General features: G+C 43.1%; 1 protein-coding gene and 1 long non-coding RNA gene across 5 annotated transcripts in view; one reads left to right on the top strand and one right to left on the bottom strand.

The window, feature by feature from the left end:
* The window catches only part of LOC138504483 (uncharacterized), a 35,065-nt gene extending 24,782 nt beyond the window's left edge, over positions 1-10,283 (top strand). Inside the window, exon 2 of the long non-coding RNA XR_011279847.1 lies at positions 9,674-10,283. This is a non-coding gene — a long non-coding RNA (uncharacterized lncRNA). The remainder of the gene's footprint in view (positions 1-9,673) is intronic.
* The window catches only part of LCTL (lactase like), a 239,428-nt gene continuing 229,167 nt past the window's right edge, over positions 9,772-20,032 (bottom strand). For all 4 annotated transcript variants that reach the window (XM_069625015.1, XM_069625014.1, XM_069625016.1 and 1 more), the window contains one exon: positions 9,772-9,887. In XM_069625015.1, coding sequence (XP_069481116.1) covers positions 9,772-9,887 — 116 coding nt within the window. The remainder of the gene's footprint in view (positions 9,888-20,032) is intronic.

The raw sequence follows: 20,032 nt of genomic DNA, 5'->3' as shown, positions 1-20,032 counted from the left end.
ATATAGATGCCTAAATTATCTTTGGACTGCACCAAAGATCTTCAATCTTTCAATAGATAGACAACTCCACCCAGTTAGGGCCAATGATTGCAAACTTTGCTTCAAGAAAATCTACATGTGGTGACATAAATCTGTAAATGTTAGAACATTTATGCTTAATGGAAATATTAGTAGGTAGTTACCAATCATGGATTTCCATTGCTGATATCCTTCTTGTCATGTTATGTTAAGTTTATTTAATGAAGCGCTACAACAACCTGAGGGTATCTTGCTGCTGAATTAAACTGTCTATTGGTAGGCCCCCCACACCCCATGCAAACAACATCAGGGCCACTGATATACTTTAGGCAAATAGGAAAGTCTTTGGTGTTTTTCTGAAAGACAAATGATCGGAAATAGCCCTCAAAGAGGGAGAAAAGGAGTTCCAAAGAACTGCAGCTGATACAGAAAAGGCCCGACCACCCATAGTACTCCTCAACACCTGAGGAAGACAGAGGAGCAGAAGATTTGCTGAGCGGAGACTACGGGATGGGGCATACTTAGTAAATCTATCCTGCAAATACACAACTCCAAGACCATAAAAAGCTCTGTGGACGATACAGAGGGATTTAAATGTAACTCTAGTTTCCACAGGGAGCCAGTGGAGGTCACGCAGCACCTGAGAGGTGTGAGCAAATTTAGGCAGACCCCCAGCCAGATGGGTAGCAGAATTTGGCAAGACCTGCAGACGTTGAGAACGAAATTTAGGTTGAGACTGAGGAAACAAGGCAATGCAATAGTACAGAGTATCAGATATAGTGGCAGAGACCACCTGGTTTCTCAGACTCTTGGAAATGTACGGCATGATTTTTCTCAGAGTTCTGAATTTAAAGTGACCAGTGCTACATCTGCCACTAACCTCTGGAACTATTAAAAGTGCAGAAGGCATTTTCACTCCCTGGTTCTTGATTTTGAGAACTGGAGTTGGCAGAGGGCACCAAGAAACAGGCCAGAAATCTTTGGTCCACATAGAAGACAGTGTGGGACTTCCCTAAAATAATAATTTCAGTCTTCTCAGAGTTAAGCTTCAGCCAATTTGTATTTATCCAATTATCGAAGGCAGAGAGACAATTGCTCAGACGAGATGACGCTAGGTCACAGTCATGATCAATGCGAAAGATCAGCTGCATATCATCAGCATACACGTAAAAGTGACAGCCATAAGAATGGCTGCATTTGGCCAATGGAAGAAGAACATAGACATTAAACAGAGGAGAAATGGCCGAACCCTGCAGAACTCCACAGGCAAGGGGGTGGGGGCAACAGAGAAAGCGGGCAGGGAGACGATCTGTGTCCTTTCAGCCAAAAAGGACCAAACCAGCCAAGAGCAGCCCCACCAAAACTGAGTTCCTCTAAGCGATGACACAGTGTCAAAGCATGATCAATAGTGTCATAGCATGACTAATAGTATCAAATGTTGCCAAGAGGTCCAGCATGATATGAAGTCATACACCACCCTGGTCAAAGATCAGAGACAGGTCATCCATGACAGAGACTAACACTGACTGTGTACCCATTGCTGGGTGGAAACCTGACTGTAAAGCATCAAGGACAGCTGATAGTTGAAGTAAACCTCTCAGTTGGGGGGGGGGGTTACTTTCACCTCCAGCACATTCATAGGAAAATCCAACAGGGAAATAGGCTGAAAATGGGTGGCCACAGCCAGATTCAGGGAGGATTTTTTCAAGAGATGAGAAATCACTGCACACTTCAGCGGAGAAAAAATAGAACCCGAACACATAGAAAAATTCATTGCTCCAGTAAGGATCCAGTTCCCAGCCACACTTTTTAATCATTTGTTTAAGGAATGCGATCACTAGGAGATGATGATTTAAGTTGCATTAGTATCTTAAAGACCCGGTCCTCAGTATCCAGAGAGAAGGACGAGAGTGAGGAACACATCCCAAAAGGGGAGGGGACTGGGGCAGGCAGCAGTGCCACAAGGTCCAGAGATGAGGCAGAGATATTTTCTCGAATCGTGGCTATTGTTTTCATTAAAGAAAGAGGACAATAAGTTACACAGAGTCTGCTACGCCGGGATGGCTAACACTGCAGCTGTTGGGGTGGAGAGTTCACGAACTACAGAAAAGAGTTATTTTGAGCGATTCACTATCGGAGAGATACGGTTAGAGAAATATACAATCTTGCCATTTTCAATAGCTTTGTGATATTTAAGCCGGGCTATTTTTAAATGCACTTTATCATCCTCCACGTAGGCATGACACCAGTGCTGTTCTACCTGTTTATATTGAAGTTTAAAATCACAAAGCTCGGAGGAGAACCACGGGGCAGATCTTGTGTGCCCTCTAACTGAAAACAAGCTCTTAAAAGGGAGTGGTTTCAATTAAACGCCTGGGCCTGCAGACACTGTTGCTCTGAGACTCTGGTATCAGAAATTGTTATTGAGTTGCCTGCCAGACAAATTGGGGAAAATGCTCATCTGTGTACCTTTTTAAACTGTCCAGCAGAAATTCTGCAGCTCCTTTTGAAAATGCCTAAATTTGCATTTTTAGTTTGAAGCACAATGTTTTTTTTGTAATTTAGATGCTAAGACTGTTTATAACCTATGGCGATTCCTAGGCTAGCACGCAACCATCTCAGGCTTTCATTGCTCAAATGATTGAGTCCTGCATTCTCGTACTACTCAGTTTGTGGCAATACCCAATCGAATCCATGCAGATTTAGCCAGAAGGAACACAGCTTGGCATCTTCCAGAAGCATTGCCCCATAGACAGCATGGTCTGCTCTTTGCATTTTCCACACATTGCTGTATGGTCTCCTGTTCCAATGTTTCGTTTGTTGGGGTAGTGTGTCTGTAACCTCTTTGAGGGTATCCTCAGATTTACAAGAGGCCCTCCCATAATATGGGAGTCGAGCAAAACCTATAGGAGCTGGAAAGAAATGAATGAAGTGGCTAGCTACGTGGGCTGCCGGAATGCTAGCCATCATGGAAGACCTGTCCATAGTTTAAAGAAGCAGTCCTGCTCTTCAGTAAACTGTTTTCTTATTTGTGTTTGATTTGTTATTCACAATTTAATTCAAACAGATGATTTTGGCTAAAATAAAAAAAATCTACAGAAACGGGCCAGCCTTTGCATAGTTATATTAAAGCTTAGTAATGTGTAGGGGATAACCTTACAGAAGAAACATTAGTGATATTCTTTAACTCTTTGTTCCGTTATCTCAGACAGGCAAGTAAGATGCAATCATTATCCGCTCATGAAATGTGATCAGTGAAGACGGTATGTTCCTCCCTTTCACGATTCTTATAAGACATTTGATCAGAGTTCAGTGTGGGTCAGGAGATTTGTATCTCCCTGATCTTTCTAAATACCCCTTAAGATAAAGCGAAGCCCCTAGGCTGTTCTTTTTAGGGCTTCAGAGTTGCTCAACTAAGTAAAAGGCTTCAGGTATTTGATATCCTGCTTTTCTATTTGAGAAGAGACCGACAACCAGTACACAGAATTCTGAGGTATCTCTTGCTAAATGTTTTTTATTTTTTTATTCACAAGTGCTATGGAGTAGAGTTCCTGCTTCCTCATGAACATGAATTGACGCCCAAGGAGGTGCATATGGCTTTCCATCGTCACATTGCACTCTCTGTATTTGTAAAGCAGCACCTGAGCTAATTTGAATGCCTTTTGTAAGTAATGTTCCCTCTAATTATGTTTCCCTAAGTGCAGAAATGCTTAGCTTTCGTGCGCAATTTATTTTCCATGTGTGCAACTAAATTACGAGGTAAGCTACTTTGTGAGCATTGAGCATGCGTAGTTGGTGAGCTACCATCTCCAAAGAGTTTGGAACGGAATTTCTCCTTCCCAACCACTGCAATTCTTTACGAGTCTAAAAGGTGCATCTCGAAACACTTAACATATGGGCTTAAAAAAAATATATATTTTATGTGGTTATAAGGAGAGCTCATCACCCAGTCCAAGACTTCAAGATATGCCATATGATATGCCATAGTTCCTTACCAAAATGACTCATGTGCAGAGAAAAAATGTGTATGCACTAAAAAGCTTTGTATGGTCGGGATGAAAAATAGGTTTAGTTGTGCCTATTCATTTGTCGACACTGCTTAGAGACGATGCAGAAAGTGTGTAAAACCATTTGAAAAAAATACTTTACAAAAAAGCAAATATCACTTATAACTGATGTGGCTGTCAAAGAATTCAGACATGATAATGTTTTTGCAAATGAAATAATGGCAACTTAAAGGAATGTGTCAGAGAACATGCAAATAGGAATTCATGTGCCACTTTAATGAAGTAATTCAAGGGCCAGGAGAACATGCCTCAAAATGTGTGTAAGGATAATAATTGAATAACTGCACCATAGAATATGATGATCAGAATTCCTTGGCCTCTGCTTGCAATACACATTACGTGGTCCTCTGAGTTGTGACATTTGCTCAAAACCAGCCTTACAGCTAAGAGGCATATACACGATCCATTGTTACTCCCTAAAAACAGGAAAATGTGCCCAACAAAAATGAAAAACCATGAATATATAGGAACTTACACCCTGCTTCTACCCACAAAGTTCCACTGATATTTCTTTTTCTTCAGTGACCCGCAGAGCCATGGCTTTGGTAGAAACTCAAATACTACTGCCCAATCTCAAGAGGAATTTTAAAGGGAAAACATATTTTAATAAATATGAAATATCCCTACTGGCAAAGATAATGACTTTCCTATTCCCTGAAAAATCATTTGATTCGGAAGTAACGTCATATCAGAGCCCCCCTTTGTAACCCTGACATAGGAAGTGATTATTACGCTCACCTGGACCCCACAGGGGTGTCGATCGGACCCAGACAGCTGTGGTCTCCTTCAAAGTGATGCGTAGTGCAGAGATGACTGTCTGGACTGGCCCGCCTAGTCTTGTCTGCTGGACCCGAAGAAGTATTTTCCTGCAAGTGGAGACAGGGATTAACCACCTGTGGGTTTTAGTGATGGCCTCCCAACGGTTATCGCTCTCCCCCACTAATCTCCTCCGATATATCCCCTTAGTAACCTCACCTTATGTTCGTAAAAGATGAGCTCTCCATCCTGCGTGTCTTACGGGGGCGCGTAGATACCAATTACTTCACTGGTTTGAAGGCGTTGGGAGAGTTCCGGTAAGTATTGACTCTGAAGTCCCTGGCGGGATTGGTAAGTATCAAGTTCAAAGAGTTCAATGTGCCCGATGTTCACTCTTGTCCCCTTCCTTCCTTAAATTGCAACTGAGTTCGCGAGAAGAAGTTCTCGTAGCTGCTGCTGGCATTCAGGTAAGAGTCTGTGTTACCCAACGCTGTCCGGTAACTATTGCATGCTTTAACGTGTTATTTTTCTCCCTCTTTACAGATGCAGCATATGAAAATGTGGAGAGTTATGGAATAATACCGCCGGTGGTAAATCAGGTAACTCTATAGTGGTAAGAGGTTGTATTTGTTGATTCCCTTGGCTCACCTTGTTTTTTCTTGTGTCCCCTAGGTGCCAGATTACGGCGAAGAAATGATGGAGACAGTGCCGGATCGAAAGATACTGTGAGAACTGGTGAGTATGGCGCCGTGCTGGAGCTGGCAAAGCGACGCGTGCAGGACCGATGTACTTTCCAGGTCTGGAGATGAAATGGTTCCGGAATTAGGTGAGGAATTTGAAATAAGTTTGTTTTCTAACCTTGATCTTTTCTTCTTCTTTATTCTAGGAGCTCCGGATTCGAGGTGGGCATGGCAGAAGACTGGATGCTGGCTGCAGGCACGGTGAGCGTCACGCTGCTGGATGCAGAATAACGTGAAGCATGTGCTGCTGTTCGGGTGTGGTTTAAATAGCCTCCAAAGTAGTTCCAGGTAAGAAGTTCCCTAGAGCCATGCCCGAGTAAAAAATAGTCCCTGTAACAAAATAGTCCCATCCAGGCCTCATGTAGGCTTGGACTCTTTTGCAGCATGGTCTGCATCAGGTAAGTAAAGTCTATGAGCCTGGCGCCTACGGCGCCAGGACTGATTTCTATGATAAGCCTGGCGCCCAAGGCGCCAGGACTGAACCCAGACAGCCCCTAGCCGGGGCTGCTGAGGTTTAAACAAATGTCTGGATGCCTGCTCCCGGAGCTGAGGGCCTTGGTCCTGATGCCCGGGGGTAGGCATCATGACAGTGATATGACAGGATACATAATACAGCTTACAGTTTTGCCCACCCTTTGTCACCACAACCTAGGCACAATTCCACCAGAGTCTTTCTGAGGTTTTGTCTGGAGCACCATTAAAGCAAATCACATATCTTTGCATTTTTAAGTCAATAGCAGCAAGTTTCCCAGGTACAACAGATTGAGTGCTTTCTTCTTTAACTAGGGACCGCTCTTATGAAATTTGCTGTTATCAGTTGGACAAGGGGAAGCTAGAGGCAATAAACGCAAACACATTATCATATTGAAAAACCCTCAGCAGCTGAGCAGAGAAAGAAACCGAAGGCACAGTTTCCTAGAGTGTTGCTAGAGTATCCTATCCTTCAGAAAACAAATACATTTCCTTCACTGTACTGCCCTGCCAAAACATCTGATTTGGTTTTTGAAAGTTGCTGATTTGTTTTTCACCCCAAAGGAGTGCTCTCCTGTGCCAGCTTCCAATACCAGTTGACAGGGCTCTGTAGAAAGTGAGGTATTCTAGCTGTAAAATGTGCAGTTTAAGAAAATGCCATTAATCTGTAAGTGCCCAATTCCTATGAAGTGTATACAAGATTGTTTGCAACATACCCGACCTTTGAATTGTTGGGCAGGTTTATAAAAATGCTCAGTGAAACTGTTTTTGTATAGCAGCGAGTTAGCATATAATTTGTTAAGGTCTATGTCCCATGGAGCTTTTTAAAACTTGGAAAGGTTGGCAGATTGTGTGAAAAGTATTCTAGTATTCTGAATATCCATTGCCCTAATACTATATATGAATAATGGCAGGTATAGCCCATGGCCATTATCCCTTGCAGGCCAGGTAAATGATATTGCAAGCTCTGCGCTTATGAAGTAGACATGACATTTGCCTACTCAAAATCCTTAGAAGGCAACTTAATTGAGTTTTAGAATGTATTAACTTGCAAGGGGGGGCGCTTTAAATTGCTTGTGTGACATACATACAAAGAATAGGAATCATGGTATGAGGTTACACATTTAAGCACCCTGGTTACTTGCACTCAGTATCTGATATTTGAGCTGACAGTTGGGCTACATAGTCTGGGTGACACTTTTGCTAAGGCGCCATGAGTAACACGTCATTCATATTAGGAACATAAAACAAGTGGCTGTAGGGTTAAGTCTGGTAACCTTTTGCAGAGCCAAGGTAGGTAGAGTCAAGGTTGTCTGGTAATATCTGAATGTGGCCGAAGGCGGAAGTTCGAGTTATATGGCATACGTGTGGTAGAGCCAAGTATAGGAGTCATGGGTAGGGAGGGGAGAACATGTGGTTAATGTGCCCAGACATCTCTTAATTATATCTTCTGTTAATGCAGTAACTTTTTCATATTAGTTTTTATTAACCTATTGTGGATGTATTCTACATTTAGGGTTTGGGGGTTTTAAGGTCAAGCTTGCATAGTAGAGCAATGTAAATGAGCTAGAACAGAATATCAATACTAGTTCATATAATTTAGCTTCATTTTGAGAGAAAGCAAATATCAGGTACCTGCTGTGCCTTGTGCATTATCAAATCATTTTGAATAGGTGGGAATTGTCTGTGTGCGCTGCTGAAATTCTTCTGAGCAGCACCCAGAAGGAAGTTGGGCAAGCGCACATGCGCACAGTTTAGAGGGAACATTGTTTGTAAGTGTTACATGTTTAATCCCAGGTCCAGATCAGAAGCCAGTTTCCTGCAACAATGTTGAAGAATATTTTTGGCTATGCCTTTGGGAGTTCCTACACTTCTGTATTTCCATATCAGAATTTTGGAAACTATACATTCTTCTCATAAGATTGCAGAAAGGAAGACTTGAATAAAGGATTAAGTGTCCTTCAGTGATGACTGCACTCTTATTGCTTAATCGCCCTTCCTCCAAATGAGCCACCCACTATCACGGGTCTGTTTAGGAGTTGGCATGAATGAAGAGAGACTGGGGTTGTAGACTCAAATGATTGACCAGATTCCAGCTCCGCCTCTCAATTTCTGTCCATTTGCTTCTCTGCTGGGTGTTGTGTGGTCCGGTAATGAAAGCAGAATTTGAAGCGCACTGACTGTGGAAGTAGCCCCAGAGAAGACACCGAATAGAGCCATATTTAAATGTCTGGAATATCATCTAGTCCCAAATAAATTCTGAAAAACGATGCCTTGAGCCCAGCCCTGATCTTTTTCTGAGTTGAAGTTCTGGGAACGTTGTGGTGGTGGACATTTCTGCCCACACTTCAAGTTTTAGCTATTTTTGTACTGTGCAAAAAGGCTCTCTGGAGCTGCAATCTTGTCCAATTTATAAACATGTAGTCACTAGCTATCTGGTCATGGAATACATAACCACAGTAAAGTAACATTGTCCCCAAACAGCAATGAAGAGAACACTGAGCATGACGGAGAGCCACAGAATGGGAAGTCCAAAAATGCGCACTTCGTTTTTGCAATTTACTAGATAAAAGGTGTTGCAAAAGAATACTTGATTAATTTGTGAAAGAAAAACTGCTAGATATTTTTTCTGGTCCTGATGAAGGTGACAGAACAGAATTAATGCAATGGTGTTCTGTGTTCTATTCATCAAAACACATGTGGACCAATAGATCATTTTGTCAATTCTTGTACCACAACAGAAAAAATGGCCTAATGTATGCATCAAGTTCGTGGCATTGCCATTTGCACACATTAGACGCACTAAACGACTCCATAAAAGAACAGATGGATTAACAGCACTGTGAACATGATAGTGTAACATGTGTAATTTCCAGAAATCAAGTGGTAAGATTATCCATCAACCGCACCATACTGTGGAAAACTGCCAAGTATGTCAAGGTTTCAACAGTAGTACCTGAAATACCCCTGTGATTGATATTCGGCATCACTCATCCTTGATTACTTGTAGGTGTGCCACACGTTTCAAACTCCTATTCTCTCGATTCTGATTAGGACAACAACAATTACTACAGTGACTGGCAACTTGTTGTCTCTTACTGTTTAGAGTAAAAATAAACTGCATCCAACTAGATTGCAAATCTTAATGACAAGGTAAGCAATAATCACTTTAGGGAAAACATATTTTGTCCATGAATATGAACTGTTGCAACTGAAAGGGGCTCACTGCGTTCCTTCTTTCGAACTGAAATAATGCTTTAGGGATCAAATAAATGTGCAATCCTTGAATTATATTTTAAGTCTAAACTTCCAATTTATTGGCATTTGTTGTATTTCCTTTCTTTGGTGAATGCATTCCATTTGCTTTGCTGTTAAGAAATGAAACAGAATCAAGTACATTTCATGTAATCAACAAAAGTTGACGCAATTTGAATTAAAAAAAAAACAAATGTCCTTATGTTTTATTGCAAGCAATGAATTGGTGCTTAATATCTGATTTCTGAACGTTTCTGGGCCAGATATGCTAGCATTGTATTTTCTTTTGCACATAATACATGGCGATATTAAGAATCAAAGCATTAATTGAATTCTAAAAGGACCTCCCTTCTTCCCTCTTCCCAGATGCTCAGTGTTGATGCTGCAAGTATGAGGAGGGAGCCCAACTGGAATGGGTGTGGTCTCTCGCTGTCCATGAAAAGATGGCCCCTCTGTTCCTGCATTCAGCTCTGCTTGCGCAACAGGAACATCAGGAGCACGGCACTGAGGAGGATGCAGAGGGTGCAGACCGTGGGCACGACAATCTCAGTCACCATTTCCATGTGGCTAGCGAGGGGATCTGAAGTTGAAAAAGAAAAACACCACATCAGCAGTGTTCTCTGCAGCTTTTCACATGTACCACACACACAAGACACATTTGGAGAGGCCTCTGGTCCCTTCTTAATTAAAATGTAGTTCTTTCAAACACTGAGAAAAGCATGTGAATTCCAGATAGGACTGAACCCTTTGGCAGTTCTACTGCCCTCTCGGAATTACTGGATAGTTGGAGTTGATTAAGATTTCCAAATAAGCCAGTTCTTTGCAACCTTTCTTACATCAGACTCTATGCACTTGAAGCTCTACCTGGACCAACTGTATAAAGTCTCTGCTTTATGGATAGCTTGTTATATTTTTCTGGAGTATCACGTGAGGTACTATATACGAGTGCTAAAAATAAAAGCAATTGCTAACCCCGTTCTGTCTTCTCTCTCACTTTATTTTGGTACAGACATTTCTACTTTTATCGAAACAATTCTTTACAATCAACTCTTCCCTTGCATCATGTCACGGGATACAGTCACCTTTCTAACCTTTTTCTATCTGGGTAAATTGTTTGGATGCATTGGCATGGAGTGCATCCCATGGTTTATCATTGCTTGCCCATATTCTTTACTGTATCCAATGATGTAGTGAAGTAGGCAGACCAGTTATAGTCCCATTGTATTCCAAAAGGAAAGATTAACATGCCTGTGAACCTTTTTTGTTGAAGACAGACTCAATATAAATGCCAATCAAAAGTGTCCAATCCCTGTTTTGCTACAGTGAGAAAGAAAATACAGAATTGCTCAGTGTGTGAATTCTGGTTGGGGGAGCGTTGACTGAAAATAGGACATACATTTCTGGTGTTCTTCTTCATCCCAGCCTTTGAGATTGAGACAGAAGCAGTCTTAGGTTTTATTTAATCGTCGCAGTAATACAGTAAAATATGATTGTCATGCCTATATTCCATGCAGTATGTTGTAGGTGCTGTCCTTCAAAAACTTAGATAAACTGGATTGGAAATCTTTGAGGTAGAAGGGTTATGCAAGGACTAACTATGCAGCAGATACTATTTGGAAACTTTCCTCCTTAATGTAGTGCTTTTTTAATGGATTATCCATTGGACACATTTCCAAATGGTTCCAAGGGATGAGGAAATATTTTAATAGTAATCAGGCAGCGTCGTGGTGGCTCCAGTTCAGATAAATATTGTCATGTGACCGAGGAGAGTGTGTATGTAGCCTTCCTTGTCCCTATAACCAATATGTTTCCTGTATTCCACAGACAGCGCTCTGGGAACTTCCTGCTTGGGTTATACCAACTTTGTTGCTTATTCATTATGTTGCCACCACAGATGCCCTTTTCGGATATACTCCAGGTGGTTTGCTTTCTGGGTCCTTGTTGTGATACTGATGCCTGTATTTCGTGCCAAACTGCATTCAAGGGCATTCTTGGTTCGGTTTGCTAAAGTCTTTACCATGCTCGACTGAGGGAGGGGAGTGGTGGGTGAGATGCTAATGCACTTCCCCCCAAAACACGTGACGCAGAGTCACTATAGCACTATAACAGGAGACTTTCCTCTGATACAACGATGGTTATTGTTTAAGGGAAGTGAAAGATATTGCAGTCCAGGATTAAGTACTCTTCTTCATGGTGCATTTGCAGTACATCTTTGATAGGGAGTCTGATTCTACCTATTCTTACATTGGGATTGGGAAGCATTCAAAGGATGGGGACTTTGGTCTGACAGTGTTGTATGTTTGAGGCTGTTTGTACCATTGTGGCCTCAGCTTTGGGACTGCAAAGTGTAAGTGAGCTGGACCAGTCCCCAGAGCTTTTATTGATCTCTGCTGTGGACCTGTGGTTGTGGAGGTGTGCTTTAATAATGTTGTGAAGATACTACTAACTGCCTTGGCCTGTTGACTCCTTTAACTGCCAGGGAAGGTTTATAACTGGTCCAGCATCCTGGAGCTGGAGGCTAAACAGAGGGTCATCATTCCTTTTAGTGTGGCTTTGCAGGGTCATGTTTCTTTGCTGGGGAAGAAGCCCTCCTCCTGTGTGCACACAGAAAGGTTTCAGAAAACCGGTCTTCTCCTGGTCATGTTCCTGACCACAAACTGCACTCTTGAGAGCCGTATTGACCAGGCCTCTAGCACCTGTTTTAAGACCAATGCTTTTCGAAACCTCCCCTTTGAGACTGAATCAGGGTCTGGATTTGTCTGGACTAAAGGTGTATTCACAGCAATCCCTCACTTTGAGCTATGCATCAGCAGCTGGCACAGCTGATGCAGCAGTCTTGTGCTGGCAGGTGCAGAGTTCTAGTCCGACAATGCTCTTTTCCTGTGGCTGCCTTGTGTCAAAACACCAACTGTTCCTGCCTCAATAGCATGGGAGTAGATTACCTAGGATCTAATTTGTCCTTAATATTGTTTATGCTATGTATTCTGTCCGGGTTCCAGACTCTGTCTTTAACACCTTTCCTCTATTCTGTCTCACCCGGGTCATATCGTAGTTCAAGGTGTTGCAAACCTCTTCACCAAGGATCTATCAAGAGGTTTCCTCTTTTGATAGCTTGATAAGGGCTGGTAGTGTAGGTCCTTCCTTGTCACTAAGAAAAACGGAGGCGTGTTTATTTTCTTCTCGATTTTGGCTTTTTAAACCATTTCCTTCAGATTATCAGGTTCAAGATGGTGACTTTAGTAGAGATTCTCATGGTTATTCCGAAGGAGGGTCGTTTTTGTGTCTTTACACCTACATAATGTGTTTAGACCTACTCATTAGGTAGGACTACTACCAGTCTATGTGTCTGCCTTATTGATTGTTCTCGGCCCATGGAGCGTCTTTACAAAGTTCCTTGTGATGTTACCTGCTCACCTGTAGAGGGAGAGCAGTCACATCTTTCCTTCTCATGACAATTAGTTGAATGAATGTCAGGTCATCAGAGCTGGTCCCCTTTCATCTCGGCAAGATGTGCTATAGCCAGTCAGATAGCACAGTGAGCTAATCGCTCACTCCTGATAGCTGTGTGCAGGCTGCCGTGGCAGGTTTCAATCTGGTAGGGTCAACTCAGCCTTTCAGCCTTCTCGAGGTCGATAAAATGAGTAACACTCTGTGGGATAACAATACCTTCTGTTATTTGAGCACTCTGAGACCTATGGGCGTGTAGCGCTATATAAGAAATACATTATTATTTGAATTCCATGCGATTTTCAATGAATTTTAGGGAAATTAATGTGTCGCTGACTACCAGAATCTTGTACATTCAGGCATTCTTACTCCCCCCCCCCCCCCATATGGTTTGTGACATTGTCCAGGAAGGGTTTGTGTCATGGATTCTCATCTGCAGAGGTAAAATGTTTCTCCACCTTTCAGGTCTAATGGCATTGTGCTTCTTTGCTGTGTCAGAAGCAAGGCTTAGAATGAAGTCCTCTGAGGCTACAAAGGTCCCACTGGTTTGTGATATTCTGGTCATTGTCTTTCTGTAGTCAACTGGACATACTGTGGTGGTTTTCTCAGTACAATCATCATTGCAATTATCCCTTTTGCCAGACTTTTCGATAACTGATGCCGACATACTCCTTCCTTTTCATCTGCCTTCGACTTGCATAGCAGCAATTTGTTACTGGGCTTCTGCCAGGATGCCAATTGGGCTTTTTTTCGACATGCAGCTTGGTCTGTCAATTTGAAGTGATATTTGTAAAGTGCAACATTCACTATTTCCATGACTTCCTGGCACTATGCTAACCTTTCAGTAATGTGCTTAATGTATCTGTTATTGATAAATTCTTTCTGCCATCTTGTATTGTTATACATGTTTATTAGTCTTGAAAAATGGCGAGGAATCTGTAGGAGGAAGGTATCCATAAGCACAACAAATTACTTACCTCCAGTAATGGTCATCCTGATGGATGCAAACTTCCTCCCAGATTCCTCATTGCCTTTCCACTTGCCCAGTCGAAGATTGTGATTACTCATAGCTCTAGGTGTGATCATATCTTTGCAGTGCAACTGATCTTTGGACATTTGAAGTGTGATAAATTGGGTAGAAGTGCTGCTAGCTAAAAGCAGTTGTATATACATATGTCCATTCGATTCTGCAACCATGACATTAAGACACTGGCAGACTGGCCACTAATAGCTATTTAAATATTTATGTATGCAACCTGCGTTTGTGGCCATTTTTCTAGATGAGGAATCTGTGGGAGGAGTTTATATCCATCAGAAAGAATGTTACTGAAGCTAATAAGTCCTTCTTGGAAATCATTTGTTTACTCATATTCAACCTGTGAGAGTTTTAGAATTTTTTTTACCAGCAGCAAAACATAAATGGTCCACTACAGACGTGGATGGCACTTTAAGGAAGCAAGTAGATCAATATTTTCATGCACAGATATTTGTATGATCCATACAGAGGCGAGGCAGTTCCCCCTTAAGTATTGCAAAGTGAGGTTTTCACTCTTGTTAATATAGAAAAAACAAGCCTTAGGCTTAGACCTTGGAGTATGTATATTGCCTTACAGATTACCTTGTATTTGTCTAGCACTTACTGACATGGGTGCCTTGCCAGGGATATTGCAGAATACACTATTTCTGGTGAAATCACCCAACAGGCGAAGAAAGCCAATTCAGCCCCTATTTTGTTTGTGATGTGGACACTTTGGTGCAAGACTGTTGGTAGCTTTTTTCGGTTTTTAAATGGAAATAATATAGGCACTAGGAAGGGGACGGGATATTTTGCTCTGTTTCAGAGAAATCCGATACTGCATTACTGCATTTGCAAAGAATACAGTTTTTTTGGCGACCAATATTGTCGGATGGATCCCCTTTCTTCTCATTACTCAAATCAAAAACTGAAATTTGTGCGGCCGTTCATTTGTGCATATGGCACTCTAGACTGCCTGCCCACAATTACGGAATTTAGTTAAGTTGTGAAGCTTGGATTGAAATTCTGGTCTCATGGTTTCTATAAGCCATATCATCTCCATTTAATTTCTATTGCTAGTCATTCATTTTGAGCTTGTTGTTATCCTTCCCAATAGTTAGCTATCACTCAGTTGAAACTGGTCCTTTTTGTTTTGAGGGTGTGAGTGGATAATTTTAGGAATTAGAATATTTGCTATATCGTTTGCACATTTTGCAAAAAGGCATTAATGGTTTGGTAGCTCAACCAGGAAGTGCAAAGTGACCCGGTGGCTCTCATTTTTTATCTGAATCCTGTTGGCCCCCAAGATCAACCAAAGGAATGTAGTTCACCATGGCAGTTCCAAAAACCTTGGCAAGGAAAACATTTTAATGCTGAAAGAGGAAGGATGGGAAGGAGTTTGTGTTGGGGGGGGGTTGTGCTTACCATGTATTAGTCTCAGAATGTTAGCTGCAGTGTTCCGCTGTTCCTCTAATTTTCAAGAAGGAAAAATGGAGACAAACATGCTCATAAGGATATGTAAAATTCCAACAAACTAAGTATTCTATTCTTTTGATGACGTTGCTTCTAGGCATAGATGTACATCCACTCATCCCTGAATTCTACATTTTAATGGTATAGGAAGATTCCAGCGCTGGATTTTCCCTTTTGGGAGAATTAATCAAATGTTTTCCATTGCATTTTGCCGCAAATGCATATGGGGGTGAATTAGGGTCATAATGAATGCTTGGCAGTTTTGGGGGAGGTCTGCAGGGGTCTCCCCCACATACATTTGCGGTAAAATGTCCTGTAAATTCTCGATTGAATCACATAGAACCCATCTTAATTACTATAGTGCAAAAAAGGAAGAAATGAAAATCTTGTCTAAAATGTTACCTTGTTACAGAGCTCAGGCCAGAAAGTGCTTGTTAAATTGCAAGCTTAAAATGTGTTTGTTTTGCTTCAAATTGTCAAGCGACAAGGAGAAATTACTTACCGGTAATGTTCTTTCTATGGATTCTTCTCCTACAGATTCCTCATCAGATAGATATCCTACCAGCGTCAGCTTCCGAAACATTTATGACAGGGGGCGTAGTACATCTCGACATCAACCATCGACTGTTCTTGACTTGACCGTGCCACTCCTCGATTCCAGAAGTTCCCCACCTTGTTTCCCCTAAGCTCAGCAGCTGCAGAGGAAGAATCCATAGGATTCGGCTTAAAAACAGACAAAACTATGTTTTTCTCAGTTCATTTTCTTTTTGCAAGGAACAGAACAGTACTGGAAGCACCTGCTGACAGTAATTGTTATTGTAATTGGTTATATAACGGGCTAAATACCCAGAGGTTTCTAAGCGCGGATCCGGGGATCGAACCTGTGTTGCTTTGCATTGTCTTGGACCAAGCAAGCTGCACCTGAGCTACTCATACAATGTTGCATCAAATCATACTAAACGTCTTAACCTCGTCCCATTAGAAGAGAACCACCTGATAATGGCAGCAGACCACTTTCATAGTGGGACAGGATGGGAGGGTGATGAGGAATCTGCGGGACAAGAATCCATAGAAATAACATTACCAGGAATTAATTTCTCATTCAATGGATTGCATTCTCCCACAGCTTCCTCATCAGATAGACTCCCAAAGTAGTGCAGAGTGCAGAGGCGGGATGTAAGCACTCAGACAAGGAAGCTCTGCAGCAACACTCTGCCGAATCAAGCGCCCCAACCACATGCCACATCTAAGCAGTAATACTTTGTGAATACTTCGTGAATGTGTGGAGCAATGACCACTTCGCTGCTCAACCTATTCCCTTGACCCACATTCCCCTTTGCAAGGCAGATGATTCCCCCACACCCCTATCATAATGTGTCCTCATGCCTGGTGGCAGATCCTTTCCTGCTCTCTAACACTGCAATGCAGAAATATTCCAGCGAGGGACGGTCTGTTTGACACAGCCAAACCCTTCCTAGACAGAAATAAAGCCAGAAAGAGTTGGTAATCGTGCCTAAATGGTGCCATCCTAGCCACATAGAAACCGAGTGCCCTCGTAGGGTCCAGCCTGTGTAGTCTTTCCTCATCCTTGGAGGGATGAGGAGGAGGATAGTACATTGGAAAATCAATGCTCTGGGACATGTAGATTTCAGAAAACACATTTGGCAGAAATTAAGAACGTACCTTGAGAGAAGCCTTCTCCTTGCAAAATTGAAGGAAGGGCGGCTTGCAAGATTGAAACACGCTTGCACATCTCGCTGGCGTGATAGCCATCAGGAAAACCGTTTTTTTAGCAAAAGTAGCCCGATAGGACATAAAAAATCTATAAATAAAATGTAGGTCCAAGTCCGGAACCGTAAACGGAGTAGCCGGGAACCTATTTACAAGACCTTTCAGGAATTGGGTCATTACCGGGACCACAAAGAAGGATCCTTGATAAGGTGACCTCTTGAACATCAACAAAGCCGCCAAGTAGCCATTGACAGTGCCTATCTGAAGGCCTGCAGAGGCCAGTGACAGAAGGAACTTCATCACTGTTGTGGTAGGACAAGGGATGGGGTCTATCCTGCGTTCCCTAAACTGTTAGGGGTTGGTGGGAGCACTAGAAACCTAGGACTGCCGCGCTTGATTATGAGTTTCCTGCGTACCCTGCTGTGTGTGGGTGGGTCCATTTAGGACATTGCCCCACTGTCCTTGACTGAAAAGTGGACTGGTTGTAGAGCCTAATAAGAATGCAGAAGTCTTATCAAGCTCTACAACCAATCAGGATTGTGGATTACCTACGTGATTACACATCGGGGCAACTCCCTGGCACACTGCAAGACTTAATTACAAGTCTTTATACAACTTTTTTGCTTGAAAATGACCCCTGAAGGTCGAATCACGTGTCACTAATAAACAATGGTTACACTCCTAAAAACCAAGATCTCTTATGTATTATTAGAGAGAATATACTCTCATTCCCATTACAGTATCTGGCGTGAATGTAAAGCATCCCAACCCCCATTCCACAGTTCCCTAAACCATGCCTCAAATGTTCTCAACTTTAACACATACAAATATCTTGTTCAAGGTCTGCATGCAGGCAGAAGCACCTAAAGTACCTATTCTGAGAGGTCCCAGTGATCATACCTCATCCTCAAGAGCCACCCATGTAGGGGAGATAAAGATCATGGTGGCTAGAAACTTCCTCAACCTCCTGAGAACCCACAGAGTGGCGGCTTTCAGAGGAAACGCATATTGTGGGACAAAAACCCACTCCACCCGGAATCCGCCTAGTGCATCCTTTCCTGGGAATTCCGTCAAGCAAAACTGTCTGCACTTCGCGTTGGCCCTCGTAGCAAACGGATCCACTGTCAGTGTGCCCCATCAGCTGAAGATCTCTTCTCGAACTTCCTGGCACACTTCCACTCATGCCAGACTGTGCTCAGTCTGCTCAGAGCCTCTGCCAGCCCATTCTTGGCTACCGCTAGATGGACAGCCGAATCAGATATATGGTTCTCCAGTGACCAGATCTATAGCTGCAGTGCCTCCATGCATAGGGGCAGGGAGCGTATACCCCCATGCTTGTTGAGGTAGTGCATGGTCACCGTGTTGTCCATCAGCACAAAGACATCTCTCCTCTTGAGGGAAGGTGCAAAGACCATCAGGGGAAACCTGATCGCCCTTAACTTCAACCTGTTGATATGCCACTGGCATTCGATTGGCAACCAAAGGCCACTCTCCAGCAGATCCCCGCAATGAGCACCCCAACCCTTCAGGGATACATCTGTGACCACCTGGGCTTGAAGTCACGGTGACCATAAGGGTTGCTCTGGTACCTGTTCAAGGCCCTTAAGTCTAGGATGGGACCGAGTCCTCCTCCTTTCTTGGGTGCCAGAAAATGGCGAGAGTACCAGCCCGATCCTCTCTGCTTGGGTGGCACCTCTACTACTGCACCCTTCAATATAATAACAGGGCTCTCAGTTCCTCCTGGAGTTCCTGTCCCAGTTGTTGTGGTGGGGGCAGGGGGTTGGTGTCTGCTGATTTTCTTAAGAATGGTAGACAGTACCCCCACTCTATGAGCTGCAAGGACCAGGTGTCCGGGGTTATCCCCATACACCTGTCCCAGTGCTTGGAGATTCTGCCTCCAACCAGAGAAACATGTGGGGCAAACTCAAATCGGCTTAGTGGGCGCTGTAGCCCCTGCTGCCACAGTCCTCTGGCCCTTACAGGCTCTGCTGACCCATCCAGAATGTGAGAAATACCTCTGCCCTTGCCTGGCTTGCAGGAGCTGTGCCCTCTTTTCAAACGGTATATATTGCATACCGCTTCTACCCCTAGAGGAGAAGCAGAAAGATTGTTTTGCTGGGTGCTGAACAGCTATATCCAGTGACTTGGCAGCCAACTTGGAGTCATTGAATTTCTCCAAGGATTCATTGGCCTTGGGAATGAACAGTTGCTTACCGTCAAAAGCTATGTCGAAAGGTTTAGCTTGGACATTCTGTGAAAATCCTGAACTATACAGCATCCAGACGTGACTGTAGTGCTCGGCATGCCAGATCCTTGCCATAGTCAATGATGCGCAGAAACATATTCCTGATTTCACCAGCCACGGTGTGTTCCACTGCTTCCACCATAATTATTCAAAGTCTGTGAATATTTAGTGAATGTGCATGATGCATTGATCGCCTTCAGGGTCATGCTCCCTGAAGCAAAGATCTTTATGGCCAGGGCATTCGGTCATCGTAGCGGCTTGTACCACTAGACCTTCTGGAGTGGGGTGAGATGACAGAAAGGTTAAATACCAGCTAGCCGGTTTATATTTTTTTTTTAGTTCTGCGTCTACAGCTGGCGTGGAACATGGCCTTTGGCACAGTGTAGAAATGGGGTCTGAAATAGCCGAATTAAATGGCAACGTCCTTTCCATTTGCGGTCCCTTATCTATAATGTCTGTCAGTTCATAAGCAGACAGGGGTTTAGCCGGGGTGCCCAGACCTAAGGCGTCGACCACCTTTTCGATTGTCGTTCTGTACTGCGCATTGGGGTGGCCATAAGGAGTGGCCTGTTGCAGATCCACATAATGAGATGTGTTTAACCTGCTTGTACCATGCAAGCCTTCAGCCTGGGCAAGCAAATCTTCTTGGCCCATGAAGAAATCAGCTCCTCCAGCCACCCCGCTCGTAGGCTCAAAGCCAAAAGGCACTTGGTCCCCTTTGTTATTGTAGATCGACCTAGTCGAAGAACATTGATCGAGATTTGGGAAGAATTGAACGGTTGACTTTCTGTGTCGATGGAATTATTCCCACGAA

Source organism: Ambystoma mexicanum, chromosome 11 (genome assembly GCF_040938575.1).
Source record: "Ambystoma mexicanum isolate Mex_15411 chromosome 11, UKY_AmexF1_1, whole genome shotgun sequence".
In the NCBI taxonomy this organism is placed as follows: Eukaryota; Metazoa; Chordata; class Amphibia; order Caudata; family Ambystomatidae; genus Ambystoma; species Ambystoma mexicanum.
This window is presented reverse-complemented; position numbering and strand designations above follow the sequence as displayed.